Source organism: Elephantulus edwardii, unplaced genomic scaffold, assembly GCF_000299155.1.
Source record: "Elephantulus edwardii isolate Elephantulus edwardi_28Jun2011 unplaced genomic scaffold, EleEdw1.0 scaffold00007, whole genome shotgun sequence".
NCBI classification, from domain to species: domain Eukaryota; kingdom Metazoa; phylum Chordata; class Mammalia; order Macroscelidea; family Macroscelididae; genus Elephantulus; species Elephantulus edwardii.
In genome coordinates this window covers 33492839-33510460 of record NW_006399757.1, presented here as the reverse complement: position 1 = coordinate 33510460, position 17622 = coordinate 33492839, and the positions used below count along the sequence as shown (strand labels likewise).

Here is a 17622-nt window from a genome sequence, read left to right as displayed (position 1 = left end):
CATTCATATGCATTGTGTTTTATGCATATACTTTGCATTTTGTAGTCTTTCATTGTCATTCTATTTCATGTATGAACATTGTGCTTTATACAGTCATTCATAGGCATTTATTTAAATGTATTCTAGATAACTCATTACTGTATAATTCGTTACTATTGATCCAGCCTATCATTGCCTCATCTTACCAAGTCGCCATTGAATCTTTCTTATTCCTTTATACCCCACCCACGCACTAACCTCTGTTGTCCAAGTGATTTCCCCCCTATTTTTCCTTTCTCCTTCCCTCTGCCCCCTTCTCCTTTTGAACATTTATACATATCTTGCTCAGGTTCCTTCTGTTTTTACAAGAATAATCTTATAAAGTGTTTGTCCTTATGTGACTGAGTTATTTCATCCAGCATAATGCTCTTCAGATTCTCATGTTGTATAGTGTTTGTGAAATCATTGTTTCTTAGTGCTGCATAGTATTCAGTTGTGTGAATGTACCATAATTTCTCATTCCATTCATTTGTTGACAGCAATCATAATCTTGACTATTATGTGCCAAGGTAGCAGAGAAGAGTTCTGGCAAGATGGTGTTAACATGAGCATAAGTGCATTTGCCTGGAACATTCATCATCGCTTTTCTTACCCCAAAGCCCCATCCAGTCACAGGAGCTAGGACATTGCCCAGTAGTCTCTAAATTATAGACAGTGATACAAGGTCATTTCTCTGTCCACTCTGATGCATTTCTTCTCCATCTATTTTTTAATTAAAGAAGACAAGCGATCTGGAGTTCATTCACCCCTCTTCCGCTCACATTGTATGTTGTTATTGTTAGGTACCTTGGAACTGAGTATGACTTATGGAAACCCAATGAATAACAGACCTGAACCCTGTCCTATTCTGTGCCATCTTCATCATTTCTAACACACTTGAGCCCGTTGCCACAATCACTGTGTCAAACCATCTTATTGAGGCTCTTCTCTGACCTTTCCAAGCATGATGTCCCTTCAAGGAATAGCGTGACCAAGCAACATGCCCAAAGTATGAGAGACAAGCTTGGCCATCCTTGTCTCTAAAGAGTGTGTAAGGACTGTTGATCTACATCCAAAAAAATCAGCCGTTGAAAACCCTGTTGAGCACAGTTCTACTCAGACACGCACGGACCACACAGCTCATTTCTTGGTTTAGGAACTGACAAGTTTTCTTTAGAAGATTGGAAGCTTAAGAGTTCTTTCAGATCTTGAACTCTTTTGGGGTTTTTGTTCATGGTTTCTTTGGCAATCCAACTCTCTTAAAAGCAAAGTAGTTTCCTTACCTGTTTTAGTCTCGTTAATGCCCATGTGTCAATAGCCAAGCCCTCTATTCTTTGCTAGACATACTTCTATTTGCCTGTGTATCTTTGCCTCTGTGCTTTCTTTGTTGACTTCATTTCTGATACTTTGAACCTGTCAGACTTTGGTGGGGGAGTCACACCTTTAGTCTCTTTTCTCTATGAGCCATTTCTAATTTAAAGAATTAACTGACAGACCACACTTTAAATGTATTTTTGTTTAGAGATGTGTGTATGTGTGTGAGAGAGATCTTTTTCTTTTTTTATTTGATATTTTAATGAAAGAACTTGGGTTTCCAGTTGTTCATTGTTGTGCATTTTCCTCCCTGCCCCCCCCCCCATATCGCTTTTTTCTTTGGGGAAAAAGTTCTTTGATTGTTATATTCTGGACTCTTGTCATGCCAACAATACCTAATCATATATTCCTTTTATACAGTTCTCCCCCTCGTCTGTTTCAGTTCTGTGTACATTATTTATTCTTAGTTTCCCCTCAGCCTTCATGTCAGTCCTGCTTTATAACAGTGGCATTATGCCATATTTGTCTTTTTTGTGACTGAGATATTTTATTTGACATAAAGTCCTCCAGGGTAACTCATTTTGTATAATAATTCATGAGTTCCTTGTTTTTCAGTGCAGCATAGTATTCCATTGTGTGAATATACCACAGTTTGTCTGTCCATTCATATGTTGATGAGCACTTGGGTTTCCAATTATAGTTTCCAACTATTGTGAACAAAGCAGCAGTAAACATGGGTGTGCATATATCTGCTTGGGTGACATTTATGGTTTCTTTAAGGTATATTCCCAGTAGTGGAATTGCTGGGTCAAATGGTATTTGTAGTTCCAACTTTTTGAGAAGGCACCATACAGCCTTCCATAGTGGTTGCACCATTTTACACTCCAACTGTGAATAAGGGTTCAGTTTCTCCACAACCTTGCCAGCATTTGTTGTTTGCTGTTCTGTTAAATGTTGCTATTCTTACTGGGTTGAGATGATATCTCATAGTTATTTTAGAGACATTTTAAACTTCCAAAGTGTTAACAGTGGGTGCCATAACCCTTCTTTTGGACTTTGCCATATGTTGTAATTATGTGCCATCAAGTCACATAGCGACCCTATGTAAAACAGCTCTGAAGCCTTCTCTACCCTGAGCCAGTCTGTCTCTGACACACCTACCCCCCATTACCCCAGTAACTGTGTCAATCCATCTCATCCAGAGTCTTCTCTTGCACTGTCCATGAGTGCTAATTGAGTTGTCTCACTGAGGTTTTCTCAGGTGTATTATTTACAGCTGTACTTCCCTTAGGGAAGAGAAGCAGCTGCTGTTTCCATTCCTGCAAGTTCACTACCTTATGGACTATAGTCTTTTTCTTTGTAGACCAGTCAGTTCTATTGGGAGCTCTTCTCTCTTTGATGGTACTTGTTAAAGGTAGCCTACATTGGCTTTCCATCTTCTCCTGTGGACCTACTAATTATTCATTTTTATTATCTTCATTCCAAATTACACATGATTTTTTGAAAAACCATCTAGTCTGTTAGAATTCATGATGACCGTGTATGTTACAGACAGGGTTGGACTCTGTAGGGGTTTTTTTACTGTAATCTTTATGGAAGATCCCCAGGGCTTTCCTTCTGTGGTCCCTCCAGGTGGGTTCAAGCAACCAACCTTCCAGGAGGGTAGTTAAAGCACTACATTTCCTAGGAGTTTTTACTCATAATCCCTTCACCAAATGCCTCACTCGTCTCCAGACTTCATATCCGTGTGGCCTGCTGCCTGGCCTGTAAGCTCCAGGCTTCTGTTGGTAAAGCCCCATTTCATTGTTGGTTATCTTTCCGAATAGATCATAGTCCATTGCGATAGTTAACACTCAAATCTCAGTAACTTAAACGAACAAAGATGTTTTCTTTTTTGTATGTATATGTTTGCTCAGACTGGTTCATTGATTGGCTGCATTCTCATTCCAAGTTGTATGCTGAAAATAAATCAGTAGCTGAGTGTCTCTTATGTAGGTCACAAGGAAAGCTCTAGACTGCTTCATGCCTGGAATTAAATGCCTTGACCTGGATTTCCACTGAGCCTTTTTTCCCCAGTGTATATATATTCCTGCTGTATTGTTTTTTGAGATCTACATGGATTGAGACATAAATCTAATTGATTGTCTTGACTTTGTAGAGTATCCTACTGAATAAACGCATCATACTTTACTTACACATTTCCTTATTGATGGACAGCTCTGTGGTCACCATTACTCTCCATTATCACAAGTTGCTGCTATGAACAACTTTTATATATGTCTTAGTGTGTGATAGAGTCCTCTATCAAATAAGTCTTTGTACTTTTTTTTATAAAACTTTGAGAGAAGATAGATATAAAGTCAACCATTTATTTGTAGCATCTAGTTTTTCTAAAATGTTTACTTCTAATTTATACATACTTCAATTGTGGTAAAAACCATTTTGAATGAATAGATCAGTTTGCTTGTTTATGGAAGTAGTCTTGACTTCCTAGTTAGAAGAAGAAGAGGTACTTGTAAATGTTCGCTATCCAGAACTACTTCTGGCAAACACTGAACAGGTTGTTTTTATCAATGTTTCAACTACATCTATCAAAACATCAGGGTTTAAAAAAAAAAAAACAAACACCAAAACATCAGGGTTTCCTGAATTTTTTAAAAAACTGAGTGATGGGTGATGACTGTATTAGCATCCTCTTCAGTTTAGGTAGACTCTGAGTTCAGGATGATCAACAAAACTGTGTATTTAAAATAAGATCGTATCCTGAAAAAACATTCAAATATAAACATAGAAAGAGTAAATTTTCCTTAAAGGTAAGGAACTCACATAGATAAATGAAAGCAGTCATTGTTGTCATTTAAAGGAATAGTATTGTGTGCTGTCAAGCCGACGACAACTCAGCAACCCTGTGAACAAGGGTCTGAATCCTGCCGCACCCTGTGCCTTGCTCACCATCTCTGCTAAGCTCAAACCATCGTTATAGCCACTCAGTGTCGATCCCTCCTTCATTGGCCCTCACCTTTCCAAGTTAGGATGTGCGTTTCCAAGGACTGGCCCTTCTCCCTAAACAACATGTCCGAAATATGCAAAATAAAGTTGCACCATCAGTGCCTCTAAGGAGCGCCCTTGTTTCACCTTCCCATTTTTAGTCGCTTTTCACCTTAACCAATGCTGCTGATAACAATATTTAACCAACTGAGTTGCCAAAACCACGACACTTTCCCCCACAGTTTTGATTTTGCCAGGAAACACTTTGAAAGTAGAAGCCAGGATTTAAAAGAACTTATGAAATGTTCTGAAACCCCTATGGTGTTTTTTGAAGTGAGACCACGTTTCCGTTTTCTTTGCTTACCAGTGGTCAATCACCCAACAAGCGTGTCTAGGACTCTTCCTCCTTATAGGTAACAGCAGTGTCTGGGAGAATACGGGATCTCAGGGCGAGAGGCGGGTTATTTTTTTGTGCAGCATATTTCATCCATTCTGTGCTAAGATACTGCCTGTCTCGGGACACATTATTATGGAAGATTTTGGTTTGTTTGTTGCTTGTGATTGTTTTGTTTGTTTGTTTGGTTTTTATGTTTTATCTTCGTATAGAATTTGCACTATCCCCTCCCCTGCTTCTCCAGTTTCTATATCCTACACGTGCCACCCTCTGTCATTAACAACCTGGGACGAAGGGGGGTAATCCTTTCATATCTTTCCACAGGACAGATCTACAGGTTGGCCTATCTGCCTGTTTGCCTTTCTTACCCCCACCCCACTATTTTAAAAATTATTTTCCCAAACTACATGGGCTAAGTTATTTATACTTTGTTTTGAATTTGGCCTCCAAATGGTGCTGCAGTGAATATTGTTACATCTGTCTACCTTTAAAAACTGGTACTTTGATTTATATGATCCTGGAGAGAGCTTGAAAATGTGTTTGCGCTTTTAAATGTAATAGATGCTGCCAGAATATGTTCCAGAATAATTGTCTCATTAATGTTCTAACGACTCTTCTCCCTTTCTGTCCTCCACTGTGTGTCTTCCCTATTTTTAGAAGAATGGATCATTTGTAACATTCATGGTTAACCTGATGTAGAACATCTTCATGGAGTTTTAATACTAGAGATTTGCTTAGCCTCTGTAATCACGGGTGGATTCCTTTTTCTGTTTCTTAAAGAATCCACAGCCAGCTAACAGCTAGGAAAGAACTGGAGAGCATTCTAATGCCCTCTGCTCCTTTCCCAGATGAGGACATTGAGATGAGAGGTGGTGGGACTCACCAGGAGCAGGGTTCTGGCGGCTGCTCCCGGAAAGCAGTTGCTCTGAATCCTAATTCAGAGCTTTCCCATAACATGGTGCTGAGCCCACACTGTGGGCCGTGCTGACAGTGAGTGTTCAAGATGGGCCAAGAAATTTCATCCGTGAGCTGGAAGACTAATAGGGATCAAACTGTGTCCAGTTTTCTCTTATTGCCTGCTAGGATAGCCAGCTGCCTTGCCTTCACTCCCAGTGTGGGATCTGCTTTGCAAACATCTAAAAAGATAATAGCATACACATGAACTTAGACTTGTCAGCGAAATTTATTCCTCTTTATCTTTCTAGAGCTTGAAATGTTACTTTTCTATAGTGTTTCAGTTTACTGCTTAGGAAATGTCCCCAAGCAGTTGTCTTGAATCACAACTAAAATGATAACCAGTGCGGCAAAGGGGAAAAATTTTTGTTTCGGGGATGGTTTTCCGTTGTTTACCCTTACTACTGTCTGCACAGCTTACTGATAGGATAAAGAATGCCTAAGGAACCGATACCTAGGGGAAAGAACTTCTGGCAGTTCAAGTAATGTTTCTGCCAAGATAAACTGTAGATGTAACACACGGTTTGTCTCCCCCAAATCAAAACCAAAACCATTGGCTACCAAGTCCCTTCCAATTCCTGGTGATGCATGCGTGTCAAAGTAGAACTGAGCCCTGTAGTGTTTTCAGTGGTCGATATTTTGGAGGCAGCTCACCAGGCGTTCTTTCTGAGGAGCTATGGAGGGGGTTGGAACCTCCAGCCTTTCCATTTAGCGGCCAAAGCACCAAGCAGGAATGGATACTCTTTGGAGCCGAATTAAGTAGAAGCTTTTTTTTTTTTAAGTGTCTTTGACACTGAGTCTTTAAACTCAGTTTTAATATTATGGTTTCAGACTTAGCCAATGGATTCTATTACAGGAAACTAAAAAGGGACAGTCTAACATTTGGGTTCACTCTGTGTTCATTGCAGAGCATGTGACAGTTCAGCTTGTTACCATAATAATAACCATCAGATATAAATATCTAAAAAAAAATCTTCTTTTGCTAAAATAATAATCCTGTGGGGATTTATTACATTACTAAAGAAAAACAACACATAGAGCTCTGTTGGCCTAGTGGATAGAAAGTTATGCTACCCAGTCAAAGGTGGGTGATTTTCATCTGCAGCCCTCAGGCCTTAATTGTTTTTGGTCAGACATTCTTCTAAGTGGTATAGCACTGGTCTGTCCATTTGCTGTACAGAGGTAACTCGTGGTTGCTGTGATGCTAAACACTGTGACACTGATGTGTCAAATGTGATACTGGTTACCCGTGGTGGACAGTGTTTGGTGGAACTTCCTGATTAAAATAAGCTTAGAAGCAAGAGTGGCATCCACTTCTGAAATAACTTGCCCCCAGAAACTCTGTGAACTTGGAGAAACGATGAAAGTTATACACGTGTTCAGGTCTTTCATTCATAGGGTCGCTGTGAGTCACCTACGACTCTACGGCACTTAACAACAACAACAACAAAGAAAAAGTATCTCAGGCTAACTAAATCTATATTTTCCATCTATCTAGAGACTTAGCTTCCCCTTCCAGATTTGATCAAGAATCAGTGGCTACTTAGCTCACTCCTCAGTGGCCACAGGCCATCTTACTGTCCCTGGGCCTGGAGATAGGAATCCCTGAAAACCTTTAAAAGATATGAATGTCTCTTTGACTAATATCCTTGACACTTTGCCACAAATGACATGGTTTCTAAGCACAGTCATCAATCTAAAAGTGTGTGGCAAGGTGTTAAGTAAGTGAGACCATATGGAAAAGGAAAACAATGGAATGTTACAGCCTCCCAGCTAGGGCACAGCTGGGCCTTCATTCCCAGGTGTTCTTTTGAGATGGAGAAAGTTTCTCTGCTTAGTGCAGAGAGAAGCACCTGACCTGTGCTTTTTACATTTCTGCCACCATGGAGATCATTGTGTCTCTTCATGATCTCTCATACTCCCTTTAGTCTCCTTCCTATTCTCTGTGTTAAACCTGGGTAGTGCCTCTTAGAAAGTCAGTTCATGGATAGAAATTGAAACTTGTAAAATGACCGCTGAAAAATCCCCTAAAAGCACACTGTGTGGCTTGGAAGCCAGCACTCTCTGTCTCGGTACACACAAAGCTGCCAATTTTTCTTCTGGCAGTGAAACAGAGCACTGTTTCTGTGGCTAATGTTCTAAGAGAGAGTTTGCACTGCAGAGCCATTTTGAATGCAAAAATATCTGCCTTTAGATATTAGAAGTGTAACTGAACTCTGCGAAGCGCATGGAATTGAGACGGGTTTTAGGGAACGGCAGAATCACATCTCTTCTCATCCTCAGTTCTAAGGCTGGCTCACATTGAAAAGAGTGTGGGCACAATCATGGGTACCATTTAAATTAGGAATTACTATCTGTGTCTCTTAGGCATATATAGCGGTGATACCACATTATTTTAAGAATTGAACATTTGGAGATGGGGAGGAGGCATCACACTGACTTTTCTTGAGCGTGTGGTATTCAGCAGCACTCTTTGTTTCTGTCTTCTAGCATTCCCCTGGTTTGGAATGGATATCGGTGGAACACTGGTTAAGTTGGTCTACTTTGAGCCCAAGGATATTACGGCTGAAGAGGAACAAGAAGAAGTAGAGAACCTGAAGAGTATCAGGAAGTATTTGACTTCTAATACCGCCTATGGAAAAACTGGGATCCGAGACGTCCACTTGGAACTGAAAAACCTGACCATGAGTGGGCGCAAAGGGAACCTCCACTTCATCCGCTTTCCCAGCTGTGCTATGCACAGGTTCATTCAGATGGGCAGCGAGAAGAACTTCTCCAGCCTTCACACCACCCTCTGTGCCACAGGAGGTGGGGCTTTCAAATTCGAAGAGGATTTCAGAATGGTATGTCAGGTTTGTCCTTATTAAAACCATAAAACCACTGCTCAGAGGAAGACCGAAAACTTCTCGTGTCCATTGTTTCAAATCTCATACTTTTACACTCCTGTCCGTAGGACTTCAGACACGTCACCTCTCTAGACTTCATTTTCCTCATCTGCACGAAAGTAAAAACAGTTCCTTCCTCAGAGGATTTTTACACTAAAGGCTAAATGAAATAATGTGTGCCACCACTTACTCTTGGATGTTAGCTAACATCATCATCATTTTGTTACAGTTACTGCTATGTAAAACATTACAAGCTAACCCTTTGCCGTCAGTCAGTTCCAGCTCATAATGACCCGAAGGATAGGGGCCCCAGAGCATTTCCAAGGCTGGAACTTTTTATGTAAGCTGATGCTGCATTTTTTTCCCTCTTGTGACAGCTGATAAATAAGTCTAAGCTGTAGGCCTTTTGGTTAAAGATGTGTGCTTACCCACTGCACCACCAGGGCCTCTTTAATAAAAGACTAAAGAGTCTAAACCCTCTTAGGAAGTATGAAAGATGAAGGCCCACAGAATTTTTCTACAATTGCTAATAATTTGCTCTCATAAATTTCCTTTCTGGCTAATTTCATTTAGAAGTTTCTCTCAGAAAAAAATTAAATTCTTGGGTGCCATTTATAGCTAAGTTCCTTAGAAAGTCTGGTTCTAGATATGAAAACAATGTTCTACTACCTAGCCTGGCAGCATATACCTCTCTATTGCTCATTTAGATTCCATAAATTTGGCTAAATAAACAGTATTCTTTGGGGAGTATCCAATTCCTAAACAACATGCCTCTGGGAACTCTATGAATGTTGATAAATGACAATAGCTATAGAAATTCTTCAGGCTTTTTGTTCATAGGATCTCTGTAAGTCGTGTGCAACTCGACGGCAGTCAACAACAACATACAGTCCAGAGCTTCTCTTTGTATAACAGTCCCTTAGCATCTGTATATGTCTGTTCTGCCATCGTTCACAGTCAAGATAAAAGTATTAGAATGTGGAGCTTTATCTCATAAGGCTTTGTAAGAACACAGTGCTGTAACAGATATACATATAAATTGGGGAAATAAAGAAGAGAGCTAGATAAACAATTAAATACTCAGTTACCGGCTGAAAGGTTAGTAATTCAAAGCCACCCAGAAGTGTCTTGAAAAATAGACCTGGTGATTTGCTTTTGAAAGATCATAGCCTTGAAAACTCTATGGAACAGTTCAGTTTTATATACCTGAGTCAGAATTTTCTTGGTGGCAACTAACAGCAGCAAACAGAAGTAGTTGAACATAGGAGAGGAAGGAGTTGGAAGTTTTAGAATTAGAATTACCCACTGCTGTGAGAGCCCCCTGAAACTAAATCTTCAGTACAACAAATGGTCTATCTCTCCCCCAGAAAGCCAGGTGGCCTGGCAGATTGATGCAATCTTCAGATGCCTCCAGATCTCCCCAGGGGTGGTATATGTTCTGGAGGAAAGTTATTCAATATAGCTTGGTCATAAGCAGGTGTATTGGATACACAGGGAAGTAAGATGTAAAAGAAGACATTTTTGTGAAAACTGGAATAAAAATTCTTAGCCTTTCATCATGAAACTAATGTAATACAGTCATATTTACTTCAGGAATGCATCATTCTTAGTCTTTACTAAGGCCGTAAATGAAACCTTTTTTTCTATCATCTTTACATCATTTATCCAGAGCTGGCAGTAGAGTACCCGAGCAGTATCTTAAGTGGGACAGCTCATATTTAGATTATGTCTTTTTCTTCTCCTATTTCCCCAGCAATGCAGTTTGATATTACCACTAATTTCGGTGACTAATGGTTACTTTTGTCCCACCAAAGAGGCCTAAGAGGCAAAGAGTTTTCAAGCTGAGAAGATTGAGATCCACGGAAGTTAAATACATAATGGAAAATCACTGATCTTGAGTTCTAGTCCTCTGTATTTAACCAGCTGGGTAACTTTGAGAATGACATGTTCTTCCTCTGGGCTTCAGTTTCATCAATGGAAGAACAATAGTGGTGAAGTTGGAAGAGGAGGTAGGATTTCGAGGGTGTGGAAACTTAAAGTGACTTTTGGAGATTGACAAGTACAACATTCTTGTACAGCATTCTATGGATGGGGAACTAAAGCTTAGAGAGATTAAAGAGTCTCCCTGGGGCATCAGCTCAGTTGAATTAGAATGAAATACTGACCAACCTGCAATGTTGGGAGACCTTTGGATCCCTCAGAGATACCCCAACTGGTTCATCAGCACCAGGGAGCATTGACTGACCCCGAATGACCTGGAAAACTTAAGCAACCTCAGTGATGAAGGCAAGTGATCCCTCCCCCGGGCCAATATATGTCCTGGGAGAAAGTTACTCAACACCTATTGGCCGCGGGCAGGTGTGTTTCTCAAGGTTCTGAACTGAAAAGGATCTTATCCTATTATAACTAAGATAAAGAAGTCTTTGCTGCTTCAGGCGGACTAAGCTGAGGGAATCTAATGAATAGGTTAAAACCAAGAGCCAGTACAGGGTATTTGCCAAATAGCATGGCTGCAGCATTCATCTGTCAAACAAAAGTACCTGGGATGCCTTCCATTCCCATGCTCAATCTTAGCTCAGGATAGAATTGAAGAAGATAAATACTTTCCCACAGCTTGATTGGCGGTGACGTGTCCTTGTCTTTTCAGAGTTTGTGAGGCTTTTAGAATGTTGCCTAGGCTTTATGGTCCTCTTGGATTCATCCACTCACTCAACAGATACTTATTGAGTTCCTTCTAAGTGCCAATGACTTATGAACAAAATAAAGTCCAGTCCCCTAGAACTTATTTTCTAGTACTGAGGAAGACGGTCATGATATAATATAAGCATGTGAACGAACATAGACTATACTAATGATGGAAAATGCTGATAGAGGAAAGAGGGCAGAGGTCATAGGAAGTGCTGGGACAAAGCAGCCTGTGTGTGACAAAGTAACCCTGGAACAGAGACAAGAAGCCACAGAGCAAATCATACTGGTTTCTGGGGAGGAGTATTTTAGGAAAGCAAATAGTGCTAAGGCCAAAAAAAGTTCTAACCAAGCTGCCTTTCCAGAATAGAAAACTGGAGGTGTTTAATTAGTGGTAAAAGGTCAGGATATAGAATATTAAACAATGTGACAAATAATAAATCAGTGCATATGCACACCTATAAGTTTCTGTTATTTGAAATCGCAGTTTTTTGCTGCACTTTCCACGTTGGAGTTTTAACACCTTGCATAAGTAGAGCTGGATAAAGCTGTTCAGCAAACCCTGAATTAGCAATTTTTTAATGTTTGATGACTGTATCTTTTCAAATATAAAATTAATTCACAGATAATGATACCATTTAGATTGCACAAGACCTATAAAACATTAGATGTTAAATTAGACCCTCATGTAGAAGAACAGGTCAGTTGATCAAAAATCCGCATCTTTTTCTTCTCCCTTCCTTCCTTCCTTCCTTCCTTCCTTCCTTCCTTCCTTCCTTCCTTCCTTTCTTCCTTTCTTCTTTCCTTCCTCCCTCCCTCCCTCTCTCCCTCCCTCCCTTACTTCCCTTCTTTTCTTCCCTTCCTTCCTTCCCTCTCGTCACTGATGCTATGCTTTTAAGACTTTTAGAATCACTATCACAAAGGAGCTCTGGTGGCCTAGTAATTTATGTGAGATTTAGGGCAGAGGAAAGGACATTTTCCACGGTATAGAGGAGCTAAGGGTGATCCTGCCTTTTGCTATACATTTCCAAGAGTTCAGCCTGAAATTAATAATAGTGGAAGAAATAATGTAGCGGTAGGGTTATGATGCATATGTGAAATGTCCAAATCCATGCAAGAAGATTCATTGATTTGTGCAGGAACATGGTATTTGGTAGACACTGTCATACTCCACTTTGTACTGACTTGACACTTATGGCTTGTGCCTCTTGCGTGTGGCCACTTTAGTCAGTGGGGAGAGAAGGTAAAAGCCACATTTGAGGTTTTGTTATCTTTCTCTCACGGGACACATTTTTAACTCCTCTCTCTCTCTCTCAGGTCTCTGTGAGGTCCCTTTGCAAAGAGCAAAGAGCCCTGAGTGTAATTTGCAATTCAGAACCAACCATTTTATATGCAAATTTCTCTTGGTTTAGTAAGATAACCTTTTTTTGTCACTTTGCAATTTGATTTATGGAGCCTCTATGGACAAAAGCATCCTGGAAAGGATAAGGTAACACATAAATGGATGTTTTATTCATATCCAAAAGGATCATTTGAGTGATATAACTGGCTTGGGGTAGGTAGGTCCATTGAATCTTCTTGGGTCACCAGGTATGGACCCTTACTTAGTTAACTGTTTCATAATTTTTGATAGAACTGAAGAACATAATATTTATACAGGATATTCTGAGCATGCTATTTAATATTTCTCTAATAATAGCATATCATTGAATTTCCTTTAAATATTAGAGCCTTCTGTTTGGAAATAAATTGAAATATATTTAGAAATCTTGAGGTAAAAGGTAAATTATTTTGCTTCCCACATAATTATAACTCATAACTACAGTACTTTTTACTTTAAGAAAACATTTTCATACACCCGTGCCCTTTGGTTGTTAAAAACAACACTGAATTACTTAGAGCAAGTGCTCGTAGGAACGTTGTGACTTTATTAAGCCCCCGTTGGGACTCCGCTGGCTGTGGTAATTAATGAACTTGGTCTCAGCTCTTCAACCTTCTACTGTCCTCCTTTTTCTACATCACACAATGTGTGTCCCAAGATCAGCAGAACTAGCATTAGCGTCACCTGGGATATTCTTGAAACACTGTAATTCTCAGGATGGGGCCCAGCAGTCCTTCAATAACCTAACCAGTTGATTCTAATATACCTACAGTTTGAGAACGCCACATTACCTGCTTGTCTGAATAATCTTGGTACAAGGCTAAATAGTGCTCACTTGTCACAAGTTTCCAATTTTTCTGATTTTACCCCTTACTCAGCTCAGAATCCTGAGTAGATCACTTAACCTGCTGTCCCCCAGTGAGGTATTTCATCCACAGAATTTGGCAGGTAATAACATTCCTGCCAAAAAAACTTGCAGATGAAGGCTCTACCAAAAACCAACCCACTGCTGTCAAGCTGGTCCCAACTCATGGTGACCTTGCATTGGGTTTCTAAGACACGGGATACAATTCTTTGTATCACCTGGTGGATTCAAACCGCCAGCCTTTCAGTTACCAGCCTGATAGGCCCTCTGCCACCAGAGCTCTGGAGAGGGAACTATATTCTTTTTAAATCAGAAAGCTTTCATTATTTATAGAGGATTTGCTCCAAGGCTTCCAATTGGTTCACCCCCTTGCATTTGGTGGCCCTAGTGGATAAGGAGTTGCTCTGCCAGCAACAGCAAACAGCAGTTTGAACCCAACACCCCCTCTGCAGGAGAAAGATGTACAATCTCCTTCTGTGCAGTTTACAGCCTCTGATAATCTGCTAGGGGATCAGCCATGAGACAGTGAGTAAGTGTGTGATCCTAAGTAGACAGATTCAGGAACTACAGTTTACCGTGTTGTAGTTAAGTAGAGTCGGAACTGACCCATAGCCGATCCTCCAGCAAGTTTTCAGAGGCAGTAATCCTGTCCCAAGGAAGAAGATTGCCTGTCTTTCTCCTGTAGAGCAGCTGGTAGATTCAAACCCGTGTACCTTTACGTGGGCAGCACAGTTCCTTGCCTCTAAACCACCAGAGCTCCTACAGTTTAACATAATTCCCAGGCCAGTGTTTATGTAAACATTAGTGATTGCTGCCTGGCCCATCTGTTGCATTTGCATCAGTCCACCTCATAAATTACAGAGTAGAACTGAGTTGCTCTGGGTTTTCTTGGTTGTAATCTTTGCAGAAGCAGATGGCAGGTCTGTCTTCTACAAAGCTGCTGGGTTCACATTGTCAGCCTTTTAGCAGCACGTAAACAGTTTGTCCCATGGAAATTGGCAGCTGATGATGCAAGGCAGGACTTTTGCTCCCACAAAGCTGGTTGTCCACCAGAAAACCTTGGTTACAAGGCCAGGTTCATATTAACTGAAGCTTTATTGGAACACTGACTACATATGGTACTTCAGATTTGTCATCATTTACAACCTATTGTAAGCAGCAGTGATAGGACATACATGAAATTGATAGTCTCGCATCTAGCTTCAGACCACAGATGTGATTTGTTTGATCTGTGAGAGTAAAAACACAAAAGCACACCCAACAGAAAATACTTCCGTTAGTGTTAAATGGGAAGATTTTACATTAATTAAAACAAATTACATTTAAATTAAAATAAAACAGAATTTCTGATATCTCTTTAAAATTAGGATCTTTATGTGGTAACGTTGAGCTGGAAGGTGAATCATAGTTGTCTTTCTAAATAGGTGTGAGTTGCCTTTTCATTTCACTGATGGATCTTTTCTTTCAGCCTCCTGTAGGCGTTTGGGTTTGGCATCCATAAAGTAAACTAATCTAATCCCAGAGAGAGAGAGTTTCTCTACAACTGGGATCTTAAAATGGTGCTATAAACTTTCCACAAAGTTGATCTAATTATACTAACAAATGACAAAGTCTTGTTCCAAATTTCTGATAGCTTTGTTCCCAAACCCAAGTGACTCGTTGCTTGTATTAGGGGCCTGTGCTTTTCCCTAGATGATATAAGTTGTTGAGGAAGGTTTCTGGAAGTTTCTGAAAAAAGTAACTAATATCTGTTTCTCAGTCCCTAACTTTGTGACCTCATGCTTCAGAAATACCCACCCCCTAAGTAAAGGCCTTTGTTTGCTGCTAGCAGTCTGTTTGAAGATGATTTTGAGGGGAAAGGTAAGATCACGGTGTTTCCCTTGCAGATCAAAGTTGCAAGTGCTTCGCTTATTTGCCTTAACAGATTTCCCTTCTTTAGTGGGCTTTCGGGATGTCCAGCTAGACACGCTGTCTCTGTCCATGTTTTATGATGTTGTGTATGTTGCTGTCAATATCTATTGACTTCTGATTAATTTTTAAGCAGGTTAACCTATGGTCCCAAGACTGGCAGATGAAATTTCTCCTTTTCACTTTGAAGTGATCCAGGAGGTGTTAACTCTTACTTTTGTCCTGTTTAGCAAATATTTGTTAAGCAAATAACATGCAGAAGCCTTTGAACATGGTGCTGAGGGGCATCTAGTGAACCAACGAGCCAGGCTGTGGTGAATGCTGTAAGTGCCGAGGAAGAGGCTAACACGGATGGGATCAGGAGGACAAAGGATATAGCATTTATGTGCCTATGACCCACCATAGCGTCTTAGCTTCTGAAGCAGTTCTGTCTTTCAAGTATTGGGAATGACGGAAGCCCAGCTAATAGCTGTTGAATCCATTCTGACTATTGGTGACCCCATGTGTGTCCCCAATAGAATAGAGCCACCACAGTATAGAACTGTGCCTCTTAGTGTTCTCAGTAGCTGATATTCTCAGCATTAGATCACCAGGCATCTTCTGAGGCACCTCTATGTGGCCTTGATCTCTCAACCTTCTGCTTAACAGCTGAGTACATTAATTATAACACCCAGGGGCTCCCTCCACACAGCATGTTTAATCCAAAATGAAATGGAGCCATTTATAGGATAGATTTCCTTCTCATCAAGGATCCTTTAGAATGCTTATTTTCTGCCTATCGAGGATTTTGCCTCTGTTCTGTAGGGCACCTCCCGTGCATTCCATTGACAGGAGCTGAGCGACACAAAGTCACAAATTTCTTCTAGCAATTAACTTTTTTATTCTGAGGCTAGTGCCTTTTGACAAAATCTGTTTGCATAGTAGTTGTATGGGTTGTTGCCAGACCCTAGAAACTATGCCCACGAGGCAGCCACACACAAGTAATATAATTTCTGTGAATGTTAGCCATAAAATTAGAATAACAGTATCTGCTTAGAGGAATTTTGGCAAGACTTAAAAGAGCTGGTACAAGGCAAAGGAATCCTGGTGGTGCAGTGGTTAAGCACTTGACGCTAACTTGAAGAACCACCTGCTTGTCTGTGGTAGAAAAACGAGCCAGTTAGCGTCTGGAGAGCTTTATAGCCTAGGACGGCCCGTTTATGGACGGTTCAGCCATCCTAAAGGGTCCCTGTGAGTCAGACTCAACTCCGTGACAATAGACTTGGTTTGCTTTTAGTACAAGATTTTTATTTTTCTTTTAATCCTTTTAAAAAGCAAACAAATGGAGTTATTCCAAGTTAGACCTTATAAATTACTTAGACCTCATAAACTACTTAGTTTGACGTAATTGGTTTGGTTTCATGTTGATGGTTACGAGTTGTTTTGTTGTTTTTTCCCCACGTTAAATAATCGACCCAGACCTCTGGATTAGCAGTGAAAGCTGGAACTCAACAGGCTGCCTTGTGCTTCCAGATCTCGAATGTGAACGTTTTCCACCTTTGCCAGGGTGCGGTCTTCCCACTTTATTACTCTCGGTTAGCGGGAAATAATTGTTTTCCTTCCCTGGCCTGTTTCCACCGAACACAGGTTCTAGTTTCCGAAGATTTTACTGTACCAATTGTGAAGATAATGGAGTATGTGTCTGTGGTTACGAACTGGCCACTAGTCCCTAAGCTGACCAAGGGGCTGTCCTACAGACAGCTGATTCCGTTTTCATTTTTTGTGCTGGTACCTAGCAGAGTGGCCTGGTCCCTGGAGAAAGACATGCTTAGCAAAATAGAGGCTCAGCAGAAAAGGAGACGCCCCTCAACAAGGATGGACACGTTGGCTGCAGCAGTGGGCTTTCTTGAGCACGGCAACAAGTCTGAGGATGATGCAGCATCAGGCACTTCTGTTGAACATTAGTCGGCACTCGGTGACACCTAACAGCAGCAGGGTGGCACATTGGTCTCATAGAAGTGAGACATTGTGGGGCCACTCAGCTATTGTTGCAAGGAGGGACCAGTCCTTGGAGAGGAACATCATGTTTGGGAGGGTGGAGGGACAGCAAAAAAGAGGAAGACCTTCAATGAGATAGACTGACTCAGTGACTAGGGGTGGTATGTCAGGGACAATAAGGTTGACTAAGGATAGAGCCAAGTTCAGAGCTGTTGTACATAGGGTCACTGTGAGTTATAAGAGACTCGACAGT

General features: G+C 40.7%; 1 protein-coding gene across 1 annotated transcript in view; it reads left to right on the top strand.

Moving 5' to 3' along the window:
• The window catches only part of PANK1 (pantothenate kinase 1), a 75881-nt gene that overhangs the window by 37428 nt on the left and 20831 nt on the right, over positions 1–17622 (top strand). Inside the window, 1 exon segment of the mRNA XM_006880326.1 lies at positions 8159–8511. Within this exon segment, the coding sequence (XP_006880388.1) occupies positions 8159–8511 (353 nt within the window).